The sequence below is a fragment of the Takifugu flavidus genome, chromosome 8 (genome assembly GCF_003711565.1).
Source record: "Takifugu flavidus isolate HTHZ2018 chromosome 8, ASM371156v2, whole genome shotgun sequence".
Lineage (NCBI taxonomy): Eukaryota > Metazoa > Chordata > Actinopteri > Tetraodontiformes > Tetraodontidae > Takifugu > Takifugu flavidus.
In genome coordinates, this window is record NC_079527.1 from 11,683,348 (window position 1) to 11,699,176 (window position 15,829).

Here is a 15,829-nt window from a genome sequence, read left to right on the forward strand (position 1 = left end):
AGCAACTCAACGAGTGTTGGGAGGAAATCTTTGCTAATTCTGTCATAAAAGCGAACTAGCGAGGGCATGTCTGTGCACATGTGAGCATGCATGTGTGCACGTGTGTGGGATCCTTGCCTGAATCCAGTCTTCTTTCTCTTCAGCTGTCCTGTAACACAGATGAAACTTGTTTGACATGCTAGCAACCATGTGACATAAAGTGGTATGTGAACTCTACATTCAATGGCTATTTTGCATAGCTAATTCTAGGTCAAGCTAAGCAAATTATGACCAAACTTGAGTAAAAACAATGACTAAAATGTGACGATAAACTGTCAACAACCAAATGCATCGTTCATCCCTCATTTACTTCAGCTACGGGTATAAAATGGGATGTCACATGTAATTCAATAACTCTCTGATGGAAGGTGTCAGTTTACACCCATCTGTTCATTCACTTCATTCTTCCGTGAATGGTTGGGTCACTGATTACACACAGACTACTGGGTAGATGTGAAGGTGTGGGCATGAAAACAGGCCCGAACCATGACTTTTTCAGTACTGGGATAAACAGAAAGGTACTACAGGAAGAGCTCTGAAGTTTCTTTCAATCTTATTTTAAATATGAGCCACACCCCACAGTTCTAAAATCAAATCTTTGTTGGTCCATTTTTCCTGTTCACTGAATTTTTTCCCCCCTGATTTATTTTTGAATTCCTTTTTATATTCTCTCTACCTGGCTTGTAGCTCCAGTGAGCGTTGCTTGCCAATGATGGCAAATGTGTGAGGAAGGTTCTGTTTGACATTCTCCTGCACCTCCATGCCAGCGATGTCGATCCTCTCTCTGACGCTGAACTTCTGACCCATCAGCCGTAGTTTAGGCACGCAGTATAGCACCATGTTGTTGAACTAGAAGGCAGGTGTGAAAATGCCCCATAACCAAAATAAGCTGTGGGAAACACCCCAACAGGATGATTTTCTTCTAAAGAATTGCGACTTCTCACCAGGTAGAGGTATCGGTCTTGTGCTGTTCCATTTTTGGCCGACATCTTCTTGATGTGTCCCTCTTTGATGAGTTCATTGGCTGGGTTAACAATGTCCTCCTCTCCCCCAAGTCTTTCATAAACCTCCAGCAGTTTGTGCATCTTCTCCTAGAATTGAACAGATCGGACAGAAAAAGACGGGCGGGCTGAGATTAACGGGGCAGCTGTCGTCATTATGAACGGCAGAACACAGAAGCATTTAATACTTTTGCTCATGAAATGGCACAAATTGTGGAAGATCCAGATGGGGGAAACAGACACAGAAAACGGGTGCTACAAAGTCAAGCCACGAAACTTGAAAGCAGGAAACGGCAACTTCCTGTCTGTACCAACTCGGCGCGTTTGCTCCGTCACAGACGCTTGCAGCAACGCTGACGATACAGCATCGGCAACTGTCTGATTGGGCAACGCTGAGCTCCGCTTAGAAAGGTCAGGAAGATTTCCGAGCAGAGGAGAGACACCTAGGACCATCGTCCTTCTTACCATTTTCCGGATTGCTGCGTTGGAATGGTTGGCTGCAGTGGAGATCAGCTCCAGAGCCTCTGCAATGCACGCAAACACACACACACACACACACACACACACACACAACGATGTAAACGTGTCACCACAAACACACAGAAGTCTGTATAACAATAGTTATAATATATGGTCATGATCTACATGAAAAGGTGCATTGTTCCAGGATATCTAGGGCTCTTCTGTTGAGACCTACATACAGGCTAGATGCCGAATGAGTGGAGAAGAATGGATGTTAAGCAGCAGGAAGTCCAGTCCAAAGAATGCTGACCTTTAGATTTTTTTAATCTGGCAGCCACCGACCGGCTATAGTCTGGAGCTCATAAGTAGCCGCTGCCATTAAAAAAAAACAGCTTTTGGATTTTAATGTTCAGCAGAAGCTCCTCCACATCTCTGGAATGTGAATCTGGCCTCCCTTCAGCTCTTTTCAAGGACTATTTTGTCTGGAAGTCATGTCTAATTATTCGTTTTGAATGAACGACAGCTCTCACACTCACAGCAGAGGTTTAATCCAGCCTCGTCATCTCGATTAGACGGCGTCATCTCAGCTGTCATTTCTGATTCTGCTTTATTCTATGCGGCTGGGTTCATCCGCCGACCGAGACAAAAGATTTTTACAGGCTAGAGTGCCCTTCCCTCCCCAAAACACACACCTCCAAGTAGCAGCAATGCCGATTAAAAGAATTAAATCTGCAGAAATTCTCACTTTCTGCATCTTTTCGGTCCAGAGCGTCCTCAGGCAGCTTCTTCAGGTAGTCTCTGAGCAGCAGCTCATAGCGAGGAATTCTCTGAACAGGTTCCAGCATGTGATGCTGCAGCGTCAGGTTCCCGCACACTTCCTGTTTCTGGTGGTTCCGAGGACAAAAGTGGCGACAGGTGGATGAAATCGCGGAGGGTGCGTTTGTGGCGATGCAGCCTGATGAAGCGGAGACCTACCTGTATGTTCTGGACAACGCTCTTGAACTGCGAGGACCTCTGTGTCCAGGTGTTGACCAGGTCCATGGCCCGGTCAAAGTTCTTCACGTATTCACCGTACATCTTCATGAACGGAGCCAGTTTCTGCAGGATGTCTCCGATCCGAGGGTTGGAGTCCCTGCAGCCGATGCAGAGAACAAACAGTTTACAGCAACACACCCAATAATGGAAATCCTGGTCTTCTTCCAGCTAGATTATTAAAAAAAAATAGCAATGATTGTATTTTAATGTGGTCCGACTAATCATGTAATAGGATTAATGAGTGAGAATAAAGCTCTCCTGAGGGGTCATTATCTGTGGATGAGGCTGAAGTCGGCATAAAAACGAGCACATAACGGGCACATTTCCTGCTGACTCCGACACAAGCTGTCTCTCTGCACCTCTGACACCTCCCTGCTGGGCCTGAACTGAACACCTCGCTGCCTCACATCCTCGCCTTCGACGTTCCTTTCTCACCATTCTCCAGTGATGCGCGTTTTGAGCTCAGGCAGCAGGAACTTGTCATGGAAGCAGTAGATGGAGGAGATGTTGGAGAAGATGCCCGTGATGACGTCCTGAGGGATCCCAGCCTCTGTGAGCTTAGTGCAAAATACCTGCGGAGACCACACGCTTTAATGATTAATGTGATTTAATAGGATGCGCACCCAAAAACACACAGGTGCTGCCCTGTAAACACCCATAACTGTGGAATTTGTAAATGCCAAACCCCTTGATAACAAGTGTTTACAAATGAGATGAATCAGACGAGTGTAGGACGCTTGACTCACAGGATGTTATTGCGTTAACAAGATAAATGTGACGGTAAATGGCGGATTTTGTCTGAAGATTTGTTGTTGCTGATGTGTGTGTTATGCACATCTCAATATCAGAAGTTTCAGGTAAAAATGTAGGATTAGGCATTATTTGTTTTTACACCCATCCAGTTAAAATATGTGTATAATAAGCTGTTACTATGTCAGCCTAATAATCACATAATAACCAACAATTTATTCAAGGGTAACTCGATTAGGACTCTGTCAATCCAGACAGATCGAGTTAATTCTTTATTGATGCTAATCATCAATCTCATCTTGTAAGACACCGACCTTGAAATCAAATATATCCTGACAAACGAAAACGTCACCCATCATCACTTCCATCATCTATCACCCTCTGACAGACTGTCACTGCCAGGGTAGAAACCAGCATTGTGCCAGAGTGGCGGGGAAAACAGGAAGTTAGCCGTGACAGTCTGTTTTCAATAGTAAATAGACTATCGCTGCCCTGTAAGAGGACAACTGCGTGTCTCCTGAACCACACGCACTTATCAAAGAGGAAGAAGGCAAAACCGCTGATGCAACTTGCCAGAAACAGGAGTGGACACAGAAGTTCGAGATGGGTGTGAAATTCATTAATATGGGTTGTAAAAAAAAAAAACTTACCCCGCTAACTAAAAAAACCCTTAATAATCTGAGGACAGTTTCTTAAATGTTCGTTGCAACGAGCTGCACTACATTAAATCAAATCATGGTTCCAGTAATTAGCATGTGTTGTTTGTTTGCTGTTTATCGACCCTGGGAGTTGTATTGGCCGTATTTCCCCCAACAGAGACTCCCAAAGGAATTTATCCTGAACCCACAATCACCTGAGACCAGAGGAAAAAGGGGTCACATATTTTCCCCCAGAACCAGACAACAAAATATCCACCTGCTTTTGGCAAAAACAAATCAAAATAAATGGTTTTTAAGTGTTTGATTTTGATGAGGACATTTATTGTTTTGTTTTTTTCAAAGGTTCCTAACTACAACCCAGATAAATCCCAAAAAACACAGCTTTAATCTGTATGTGTGTGTTGGGTGCCGCACACATGGCACAGTTGCATTAATTCTGCATAAATATCCAGTGGTACATACATATTAAAGACGGGCACAGACACCCAGCTGCGACCACACTGCTCTGAGTAATCCCGTCAGCAGAGGACGGGCCGTTGGCCCGTGCTGGTTTTAATCCAGCTCAGCCCTGATCTCAATTGCTAAAACCTCTGGCACATACAGGAAATTGAAATGCCGAGCACAGGCGACGGACAAATTGTCACAGCGCCATGAGGGACAGAAGGGACGCCTGCGGGGGCCCGACGTTACCTGGTCGAGGAGGTTGAGCCTCTTGATGTACGCCTCTTCTGTGTGGAGGAGCTCCTTGGTGATGTTCAGGAGCTTCTGTGCCTCTGAACACTGGAGGACAGCATTGGGAGAACAGGGATCAGTCGGGATGAAGACAGAGCACTCACTCCAACACAACATCTGAGATGGCACAATCACAGTTTCAACCACAACCAAACAAGACTGCAGTGAAATAGTTCATTACATTAATTGGAATTGTCCGAATGTAGAACATCATTGAACCCAAAAACTGGACGATATTGAAGTTCTTTTACATTCACTTTTCTTTCGCTGTGTCCGACGCTCTGTCTCAAAGGGGTAAATAATCAGGTCAGGTGCTTCGTGTTGAATTTGTGTGTCTTTGATTGCAGCCACGCGGGACAATTAAGCGTAAGGAGAGATGTTCCTCCAGAAGATCATCTCAGGGTCGCGGAAACATTCAAGCTGACCTGGCAGCAGATGTCTCTGGCACGAGCACTTCCCCGTTAGCCTCTCTGGACACAGCGGGAGGTCGGCTTTAAGAGAATCTAGTTACTAATTCCTGCAACAGTGAAAGCACTTGCTTGCAAAGATTGGTGACAACCTTAAAAAAAAAGAAGCTAGCACTTAAAAGAAAAAAAGAACCCAAGAGTCTATTTCAAAACCACATCCTCTCTGACACGACTGTCATTACAGCTATCAACATGTCAGCTGTTCTGTCGCAAATATTCAGAGGTGCCTACATGCCAGTGTTCCCTTCCTCTGCAGCAGTCCTGCAGCCAGGAAGCAGTGGAGACAGGAGATACCCCCCCAACACACACACACACACACACACACACACACGCACACACACACACACACACACACACACACCTCCACTCCTCGTCCCAGGGGCGTGGGCAGTCAGCGGTGGCTTTGTGATTGCATGTTCACGTTACATTGGTGAGAGCTCAGTTTTATAACGTTGGAACAATGCTGAGAGCAGCATCTTCTGCTCACAACTGTGACAGCGGTAAAAAAAAAAAAACCTCATAAAAAAACCTCCTGGTTTATTTTAGGACCCGGGTCTAAGATGCAGGAAGCATTAGCAGATATCAGCCACCAGGAAGAGAACAGATCAGTGTTGTTTTCAATCAATAGTCAAAGTGATGAGGGGTGAAAGTGAAGCACAGTGGAGGGTAGACGGCTGTCTCGGGCACTTTTATCTGGCAAAAGCTCCCGTTACAGCTGTTGGGCAGGAATTCTTCTATTTCTAAATGAGCATCGAGACGCTCTTCCACAGAAAGCGGCAACGAAACGATATAGCTGCATCTAAAGTCTCATGTTCTTTGAAGACGTTCACTCGGTCTGAGGTAATATTAGACGCAAGCTCCGATTTTCCACCGAATGAGAGACGGCGTGTCTGGGATGGAGCTTCTAAACCTGGAGAATAGGCGCTGTTAAAAATAGGAGATAAGATGGATTCAAAAACGCTGTTGTCATGAATATTCTCTGCTGACAGGTTGGTCAAAGGAAAATTTAAAACATTGGATTTGTGTTGAGGTTATGGTTATGGGGCAGGACCGAGGACTGCATTGTGTCAGGGCTGCGAGAGTCCTCATAGAGATAGCACAAACATGGCTGAGGGTGAGTGACAGTACTCACTTTGTGCACCTCCGAGTGTGTGTCTGTCAGGTATCCCGTCTGCGCGTCTGTCAGAGAGTGTATTTCCCCACTGCTTCCTTCATCCAAGTCACTGTCCTCGTCCTGCGTCGAGTCCCGCTTGTGACCCAGGGTCACGCAGCAGGACACACTCTCCGTTTCCGTCACGCTGTCGTAATGATCCTCTTCGTCTATGGCGTCCTCATTGGGGAACACCTCCCCTTCAGCGGTGCAAGACGGGCTGTCGATGCCGCTGTCCCGGTTCGGGATCTTCCCGTTTTGATCTGATGAGTCCTGATTGTCCAACAGGTTGCGGGAGGAGCCGTCCTCAGGCTCTATGTCGTCCAGGCAACGGCCACTGTTAGTCATCTCATCCTCGGCACTGTCGTCTATGTGCATGGACGCTAGCCGGGAAAGTTCGGGCACATCATCGACGTGTTCTGAGGTGGCAAGTGCAAGTTTTTCCACAGGGGAAGGGTCTCCAGCCACCTTCGCAGCGGCCTCCTGGCTGCAGGAGCTGATGTCAGATGTCGTGTCCATCCTCAGACACAAGTGGAGCTGGGACCGTGGGAGAACCCCCAGGATTGGAACCCTGACAACACAGCAAACCAGTTACATGAGGACCAAATGTTGCTTCTCGTCTTGACTCAAGCCGACGGGCACTCGGGCACTCCCCCACCATCACCTGGATAAGAAGTTGATCAATTCCACACTCAAATTCCATTTGAACCCGTGCACAGGCCTCATCAGCTGCTTTTATATGATTACAACAAACCTAGAGACTGGTCCAGAATGAGGACCCACACCAAAACTCTCACAGAATCATCCATGTGCTGTACCAAACCAAACCTGTGTCTAACGATAGTTTAGGGCAACATAAAATCACACAGGCAAGTCATAAGATATGAAATTACCTTGAATTCTCGAACCTCTCGATGAGAAGCCCAACCTTCTGAGCCTCCTTCTGCGGCTGTGCGACCGGGCCAGGAGCGGTCAGGCTGGGCTTGGGTTTCGGTGGAGGAGGGGGAGCCGGCAGAGGTCTGGAAGGTGCTGGAGGTATCCTCTTAGGTTTCTTGTCTTGCCCAAGGGCGAGTAGGTGGGCAGGTTTAGGGGGCACTAGAGTTGAGGAAATCCACAAGGTGCAAAAACAGCGGAAAAAAGAGAAGTTTGAGCAAATTGGAACCGCATTATTCAGGTGACGCGTCTGAACCTGAGCGGAGAAGCCTCCATGCCTGCCTTCATGTGTGCAGCCTGTCTCCTTTAAAGTCAATTTAAGCTAGAGCTCCAAAATCAGGAAAAGGGAGACAAAAACACGTATGGTAGGAGTGAACCGGCATAACCAACGCGCGGCTGAGCTTCAGTGATTAGACAACTTCCTTATTTCAGAACAGGATGCTGAGACGAGCGTGTGCGTAAGTGTGGTTCCAGTTTTTTTTTTTCTCCTTTTTTTTTTAGAACGCGACTAACAAAGCTGCACAGAAGCATTGGTGCACGTCGTTCACACGCGTTGCACACAGATCAGTTGGTATATTCTCATTATGGCTCTTCTACAAAATTTACAGATCACAACCACGTTCTCTAATTATCAGCAAACTTTTAAAAACCTTCTGTGATTTTAATGACATTGGAATCATTCATATGTTATAGTTGACATGTATATGGATCCTCAAGGATCGAATCCATTACGCTTGAAAACAATCCATATTTAAAAAATGGCCTCAAGAGACATTGAAACCAGCAGCCCCTGAAGGCTGTGCTGTGTGAATGGCAGTCAGTATGTGACGGGATAGTCTCACATGTCATCAGACAGACTGCATCAGGAGTATCTTACCTTGAGGTTTCTGTGCGATTGGTGGTCTGGGAGAGGCGGAGGGCTGCGGCCGAGGTTTGATGGCAGGCCGGTCGTGACATGGTCTGCCGGTCGGGCTTTTCTTCACCGGCCGAGGGGAACACAGGTAGTCGACAGGCGCGCACTGGTACGGGAGGTCTGTGGAGGAGAGTTGCAGGAAAAGGACCGGGTCAGGTTAGCGATGTAATGAGCTCGGGCTAAACGCTGGTCCACAACCCAGCTGGAGTCCTGCTGCACAGATGAAGTGATAATACAGCAGGAGAGTGACCTTGAGCTCAGCATGTTGCTCCCAGACAGAGGGGGGGGGGGGGGATAGGGGGGGATCAGGAGAAGAGAACTGATGCTGATACCCAACCAGAGGTAGGTGACCAGTTGGGTTCTCTTGTGCTCACCTGGAATTATTGTGTCTGACTGGCCGGCTCTACTGTACTTATCTCTGTATGTAAACTGACTGTGTGAGTGAACAGTCAAATCTAGATTCTATAGTACCGGTGTTGTAAAAAAGCATTAAAACGAAAGTGAAAATGCCCGACTCTAGGAACAAAGTACAACTACACAGCAATGGGGGCATTTTTTTGTCTCAGAATGGCACTGAGCTCCCCGACTGCGATGTAATCTGTCGTTTTTTGTTGTTTTTTTTGTCACGCTGCCGGAAATAGATGGAGAGGTCAGTCTTCGTTCGGTCCCGTCACGCTTCGTAATACACTGTTGGCTTCCCCACCCCGTCAACACCAGAGCAGAGGAGACAAATGAGGCCGTGTCTCCCTCCACTGTATTTTATACTGTTTCTGACTATTATCTGACCCCCAGTAGCCACAGAAATATTGTTTGATAGTATCTTCGATACAGGAGGGGTCTCGTGACTGAAGCGCTGTATAATCAAAAGGCATGTGCTTTCGCCAAAGAGCTGCCTTGTGAAGAACTTGATGACCCAAGACAGGCTGGGGTCAGTCCTGGGAAAAACAAACACCGGCAGAGGATAACGGCCCGTTGACTGCTGCCTATGGAAACCGCTTCTTCCTTGTCTAAAAGTTTCACAAACCGGTCACTGGTAAACTAAGAAATCCATTATAACTTTACATTTTCCAAGCTAATACAACGTTTCTACAGCAAGTTCTCACAAAGGATCGGGTGGAAGAGCCTTACCTTGACTCCAACGCGGTTGTTTCACATATCCAAGGTCCAAAGAACAGAAGGAAATTATCTCTTACGCAGCAAACTGAAGTTAAATCCAAAACAAAGCCTGCCCTCCCAGGTTACCAAAGTCCGCATGTGCAGTTGAGATGACTATATTGTAAACACACACTCACACACTCGCCCACGCACACACACACACGCACACACCTATCCTTTCCCAGGCGTGTTACAGACGCTGCACCCGTCTTTTTTAGTTGCCAAACCTGATCCGGCGACTTCCTCACAGGGCCAAAAAGCAACAACAAGAATCTGCGTCTGTATCTGTATCCTCTCCCAGCCACGATGTCACCAATGAAACTGTGAATCCTGATTGACCGATACTGTGGACAGTAGGTGACTCTAATCAGCCTTTCGTGGCACAGGATCACACAAATATGATGTCATGGACTAAGTATAAAAGGGAAAATTCCAGACGGGACAGCAGTGTCACCACCACATCCTTTTGCCAGCAATCTTTAACCACAATTATTCAGGATACACCAATTTAACGACGCGAGCCAGGTGAAGAAAAGCTCCTCTGTGCGACGTACAACCACGGCTGTGATGTAGGTCTTTATTCAGAAGAATGCTTCGAGAACCAGAACGACCACATTACAGCATAGCTGTAAAGTGCTGCGTACCATACTTATAAAAAAAAATATTTAGACAATTTTAGGGACTTGACAGACATGCTTGAAAAGTGCATGACCCCATAACACTGGTTAAACTGCAATGCTGTCATAGGAGACAGTTATCCTCTGGAATGTCCCTCTGAATGTCCCTCTGATGTCACAAACAACAATGGACGTCCACTGTATGTTTCAGCAATGACAGCGAGATGGGACGATGAGGTCCACATAAGTTGGGCCGTCCTATGAAACACAGAGTGCCCCCCCCCTCCTTTTCATGACGAAAAAACCGTAAATGTTGAATTAGCCAAAACAAGCGCTGCCTTTTTGCATGTGCAATGAAATAAAACATGATATTTAATTATTTTTTTTATTTTTTAAAAGCACAATCTTGGCCACCTGTCAGTCACCATCAGCCTGAGGTGACCCCGTGGAGTCATCATTACCCATGATCCCTTGAGTGCAGTCCTCCTGCCCTATTACTGTCTGGTAGACTGATCACCCCGACGCTGCAGGGTCTTCCCAGTCAGGCAGCCAGTCAATCAGGTTTCCTGGAGCTGCACACCATTCCCGACTGGGACCAAACTGACAACCCAGGTCCCCCCCCAAACCCCCCAACTCCTCACCAGGAGCTGGTAGAGACCCAACATTATTCTGTTTAATGGCATCTCATTATTTCAGTAATGGCCTCAGATTTCCCAGAACGTCCGACTACATCGGACCCCTCGGTCCACCAGTCTGTGCTCGCTCAGAAAATGATTGATTTGTTCTGTCTAGTCTATTACTTTAAAGGTTTGAACCTAATGTGCAACTGAGCCAAAATGCACATTTGTTTCAGTATATGTGATGATTTATTTTTATGTATTTTGTGACTCGAAACTCTAAAATCCACCTAAGTGGGTGTGTCATGTTTATAGTACTTCTGGTGTAATTTGACATAAACATAGCGTAAGACACAAACAACAACAACAAAAATTAAATTAATTACATGCAACACCCAACACAGGTTTCGATAGTGTACTTGAAACTATGAATACAACAATTTTGACAAAATCTACACAATAATCAAGACTGCAACACAACAAAAACAACAAAACACATCACATGGATAAAAGGCAGATGGACAGACGGGTAGCATTAACACACAAAGTACCGTTCGCATCAGCGCTAACACCCACCGCTTTAATTTAAAAAAAAAAAAAGACATTCAGTAATAGCTGTCTTAATATCACTGTAATGTACAACTTCAGCTTCCAGCAAACAACGTAAGCTCACATAAAGCAGACAGGCAGTAGATGAGAACTTAGTCAATTCTACTGTTTGTATTTTTGAAACAAGAAGTGTCACAGTGGATTGTCACACCTCTGGGATGTCACATTCACAAATTGAATGCCTCAGTGACCCTACAGTACTTTCAAGGCTCCAGGCTGACTGTTCCTCAAACAAGGGTTGCTCGGGGACGCTCTACCTAGCAGAGCAAAAATGAGTTTCAGTGAGAGAGCTGGTCCAGGACAAAGTGAAGCAGAGCCATGAATCTCTCATTTGGAGCCGGTTTCAGAAAGCGGGACAAAGCTCCAAATACCCACATGCACCACGATCAACAGCAATCACATTTATTTATTCAGTAATCAGAACCAGTTACCGGTATGTTCTTTTTTTGGGTGAATCTGCCATTTACATTTCTCTGTAGTCCTGTTTTAGTCGTCTCTGGGAGACATGCCTGCTGTGCCCACTGACCTGATTTGGGAGAGCGCAAACTGCACGGGGGGATTTCGGATTCAAACAGCTCGCACCGAGGTAAAGTACGAAGTTTTTGCAAGAGATGACAGGCCGAGACCCTAGAGCAGCCTGCCAGAAGGTAACAGTTCGCTAGAAAGTGTATGAGGAAAACAGGATTTGCAGACAGGAACCTAGAGATTTAGAAAGTCTAGAAGGTGGCACAGGCAAAGCTAGCTACCTATTACTTATATGTATCGTTCATTACCGATACTCAGAGTCTAATTTTGGGCTCCTGATCAGAGGATGGAAGCACTTCTGGACTTTAGTGATGCTGCACATGGTCAGTTTTTGGTATATCTTCTGCAAAATGTAACACACAACTCAACTGTGATTGCTTTTTTGATCAACACTTCAGACTTTACCCATTTGAAATAATCAACTCTGTCAATCATTGAGCGCAATCCAAGAGGTCGAAGGCTGCAGGGCGTTCGCACCTAAAACGCAAGTCATGTTTCCACGTGCCGTCGCGCACGTCTGACAGAATGACAACACAAATTCACCTTTTTAAAAAAGCATGCGAGTCAAAAAAAGCAGAGGGGTTCAGCACATTAAAGACAATACCTGCAAAAGCTGAGATGAAAATAGAGTTCTATTTCTAAACCAGTCGAAAGATTCCTCTTAGCTGAGCCTGGAGGAAGCAGCCACTGCCATGGCAACAATGCTGATCTATATCACCAATATAGTAGGTAGGTCACGGCGAGCTATAAAAACCGACTTTCTCCTGACAAGCGCTGACTTCACAAGTGTCTGCGCCCTCAAAGAAAGGCCGCTCGACGTTCAGCGGTATATTAAGCCCTATATTGTCCTCCAGACGTGCACGACACTTGGCTCAAACTGTATTCCCCAGACAGAAGCGGAGGGTGAGGTAAGACTCAGAGCTTTTTCCAGCAGCGTGACTCAAAGCCTTTTAATTCAGCTGTCACAGTGGAGGTCATGGAGCAACACTCAGCATTTACAGGCAGCGGCGCGATGATCAATGGGTATAACAAATGAATTATTGATATGCTCGCAGTCCCCGCAACAATAGCACTTCAAGAGGACTTTTACGAGGCGCAGTGCTGAGAAGTGAGCCTCCGTTTGGTGAGCAGCAGAGCAGCCCAGAGCGTTACAGTCAACAAAAAGGGAGAAAGACTGCCAAAGATTGGCAATTAGGGCGGCACACACAGTACAACAAGGAGGTTTACAGACCTGCCCGTCGAGATGACCGCCCAACTGTCCCAGAAACTACTGAAGCCCACTGTGGTGGCCCTCAATAGCCGCTTTCACTGAGTAATGTTAAAAACCAACCAGCCATTCTACACAACAATCAGGGCAGAGCCGAGCCAGAGAGCCCGTCTCCTCCTCTCCTCCTCGCTGTCCATTTGACCTCACACTCACTGGCAAAGTGGATTTCTAACTCTGGGTGCTGGGAGAGGGAGAGAGGGAGCGAGGGAGAGAGAGAGAGAGGAAAACACTCTGGTTCTTTCCATTCCCACTGGGGGAGGGGGAGGTTTTCGTAGAATCAGGTCTGCTGCTCCATGATTCATTAGCACCAGCAGCCTGAAATAGCATTTTCAAACCTCATTTCAATCACGCCCTGTCCTAACAAGGCCACATTGTGCCGTTAAATCACCTGGACTGAGGTTCGGTCCGAGCGGGCCCCTGAAGTGTGATCACTTTTCCATATATTGATTGTGAGATTAACATGCTGAACGCATGATTGATTCTCCCATTTTTTTGGAATAATCAACTGATTAATGACGTGAAGGGATACTGAATCCGTCTCCAGTGGTTCTGACACTATAAACATGCACAGGAATACATTGTTTGAGGGGGGGAAAGTCTGGCCAGTTTATGTTGTGAAAACTCCAGAGCACACCGCGTAATTTATCTGCCATTATGTCGCATCAACATCGGTACGACTGCGTGGTTTATGTTTTAGTTTGGTGTTCCAGCGCGCCGACAGAAAAAACATTCGGTAGCTGCCGAAAAAAAGGGCTGCCGGCCCGGTCCTTCTCTTTCCTGAAATAAAACGCAACCTCTGGTGAGGAGACAGTTCACAGGCGGCTAAATCACAGCTAACATTAAACCACAGAGCTACGCTAAGCTTCCTGGCCTCCACCATCAGAGCAGCAGAGGAAGTGCTATATGTAGAACGCGTCCACTAAATCCAGCTTTTCCACTGTGCTTTCGCACTTGTTTTTCTGGAAAAGGGGGTGTTTCTATTTTGAAAAGAACCTGGAAAAATGAGAACATGGAAACCCTGTGTTATTGTATTTTTCTATACTTATTGGTGTCTATAACAAAGGGGCTGTCGTTGTTGACATACAGTATGTTCACAGATGTTTTGGTTAATTATAGATGAGTTCTTCCTTATTATGGAATAGAAATTGTCTGGTATGATGCCTTAAGGAAAGGTGTACTCCATAAACCTTTTTCCAGAGGCAACTGAGAGGGAAAAAAAGTTGGCATGTGGCAGTTGAATTCTTATTAAACTACACCCAGACCTCACACACGCTAGTTAAATCATATGTTTTAATACCAGTGATTGAGAAACAAGACCAGATCCCCACAAATGAATAAAAAGTACCGGTAATAATTTCTTTAAATTCAGTGTTGAGTAAAATATGCTCTTTGTACCATCCTGCAGCTCCAGACAGGACAGATATCAGCATGTGGGGTGGGTGTGGTGGGTGGGTGGTTCTACCATCCTGCTGATCGTTAAAAGGGCCCAAAGTTGAGACAGACCCGCCCAGAGCAGGTCAACATGTTGCCCACTACAGCCAATTGAACCCAACCCTGGTTGGTCCGTTCCAGGGAAGTACAGGGTGGGTTCAGGCAGCTGGTGAGGCACCATCCCAACCCCCACCCCCTCCCCCCGAGTGCTCCTTGGTGCTAAGACATGCTGGACTCTTACCAACGTACACACATGCACCCGGACAAAAAGGTCAGTGTGCACTCAACACCGGCGCGTCTTCTTTGACGTCAGGGCCATTTTCAAAATGTCACTTGGCTCCAGAACGGCAGCATCAGCAATGGCTGCCGTCCAGCAAGGAGCATCTGAGGCCAGGAGCTACCGTCAAACCCACCCTTAATGGGTCTGATAACATTTTGCTGCTCAGCCATTCTTGTTCTCTATGTCAGTGCAGTCTAAGAAAAAATAAAACTTCTAATACCGACTGAAGAGGGCCTAATTTATTTGTTTTAATTAGATATGAGAGAATACTATTCGAGATGGGATTTGTTGAGGGTAAAATTAGCTGGGAAATGGGGGCAGAAGCCAACACACACACACACACCCACACACACACACAGGAGAGGCCTATTAAAAAAAGCCAGGTGTACATTAGACAGACTATTAAAGGCTCCTGTTTCCTCTCTAATGGCTGCAGAATTTCCTCTGACAACACAACGCTGCAGTGCTTCACACCGTGTTATTTTACTCACACAGGAGACAGAAGGACCGCCAGGGCCAACATCATGGGGCCTTTCTTTAGGGTGCAGGTGACGTGTGTTCACAACTATAGCTGCAGATGACTCGCTTTGATGGTTTTACACATTACATAACGATTGTTATCATTTTGACAATGTATAAACCGCTTCCTATTCGATTAAATCCACTATGGCAACATAATCGAGTATTCCTCTTTAAGACTGCTGGCAAAGGCAGCGACTTTGAACATCAGTAGTTAAGCTTTGGAAACTGCAAAATACAGGACGATCATTAAATTTGCCATTTATGGACGTTCTTTAAGTTGCTAAAAGCAGTTCCATGTGCACAAATACTGTCGTTCCACTTTACAAGGAGACATTAAAGTTCACCCCTGATGTGCACATGGCAGGAAAAGATTACCTAGTTAACGAGTGCTAAGAAAATGCATATAATTTCAGATGTTTAAACGTCTCATGCACAAATGCATGCAAGGCAGCGCAAAACAAGCGCACAGGAGTTGGAAAAAACCATGCACGTGTGCACGCCTTGCAGCATAAATGTATTGAATGACTTGTTACTGGCCGCTGGACACAGTTAAGTGCAGCAGGGCACAACTACAAAGGCAGTTACAGCATTAGAACTCAAGCCCTTTGCTCTTTGAAGTGACGTTTTAATAAGGAAGAGACAATGTCAGCAGACGAGTGTCTCCC

General features: G+C 46.1%; 1 protein-coding gene across 2 annotated transcripts in view; it reads right to left on the bottom strand.

Moving 5' to 3' along the window:
- fgd (faciogenital dysplasia) overlaps positions 1–15,829 on the bottom strand; it is a 33,495-nt gene that overhangs the window by 4,550 nt on the left and 13,116 nt on the right. Inside the window, exons 2-12 of one of the 2 annotated variants that reach the window (XM_057039813.1) lie at positions 8,106–8,261; positions 7,189–7,390; positions 6,278–6,866; positions 4,637–4,795; positions 2,973–3,109; positions 2,478–2,634; positions 2,248–2,386; positions 1,506–1,564; positions 984–1,130; positions 716–888; positions 118–148 (exon numbers count right to left, since the gene is read on the bottom strand). In XM_057039813.1, the coding sequence (XP_056895793.1) occupies positions 118–148; positions 716–888; positions 984–1,130; positions 1,506–1,564; positions 2,248–2,386; positions 2,478–2,634; positions 2,973–3,109; positions 4,637–4,795; positions 6,278–6,866; positions 7,189–7,390; positions 8,106–8,261 (1,949 nt within the window). The remainder of the gene's footprint in view (positions 1–117; positions 149–715; positions 889–983; positions 1,131–1,505; positions 1,565–2,247; positions 2,387–2,477; positions 2,635–2,972; positions 3,110–4,636; positions 4,796–6,277; positions 6,867–7,188; positions 7,391–8,105; positions 8,262–15,829) is intronic. The other variant, XM_057039814.1, reaches the window with a different exon arrangement.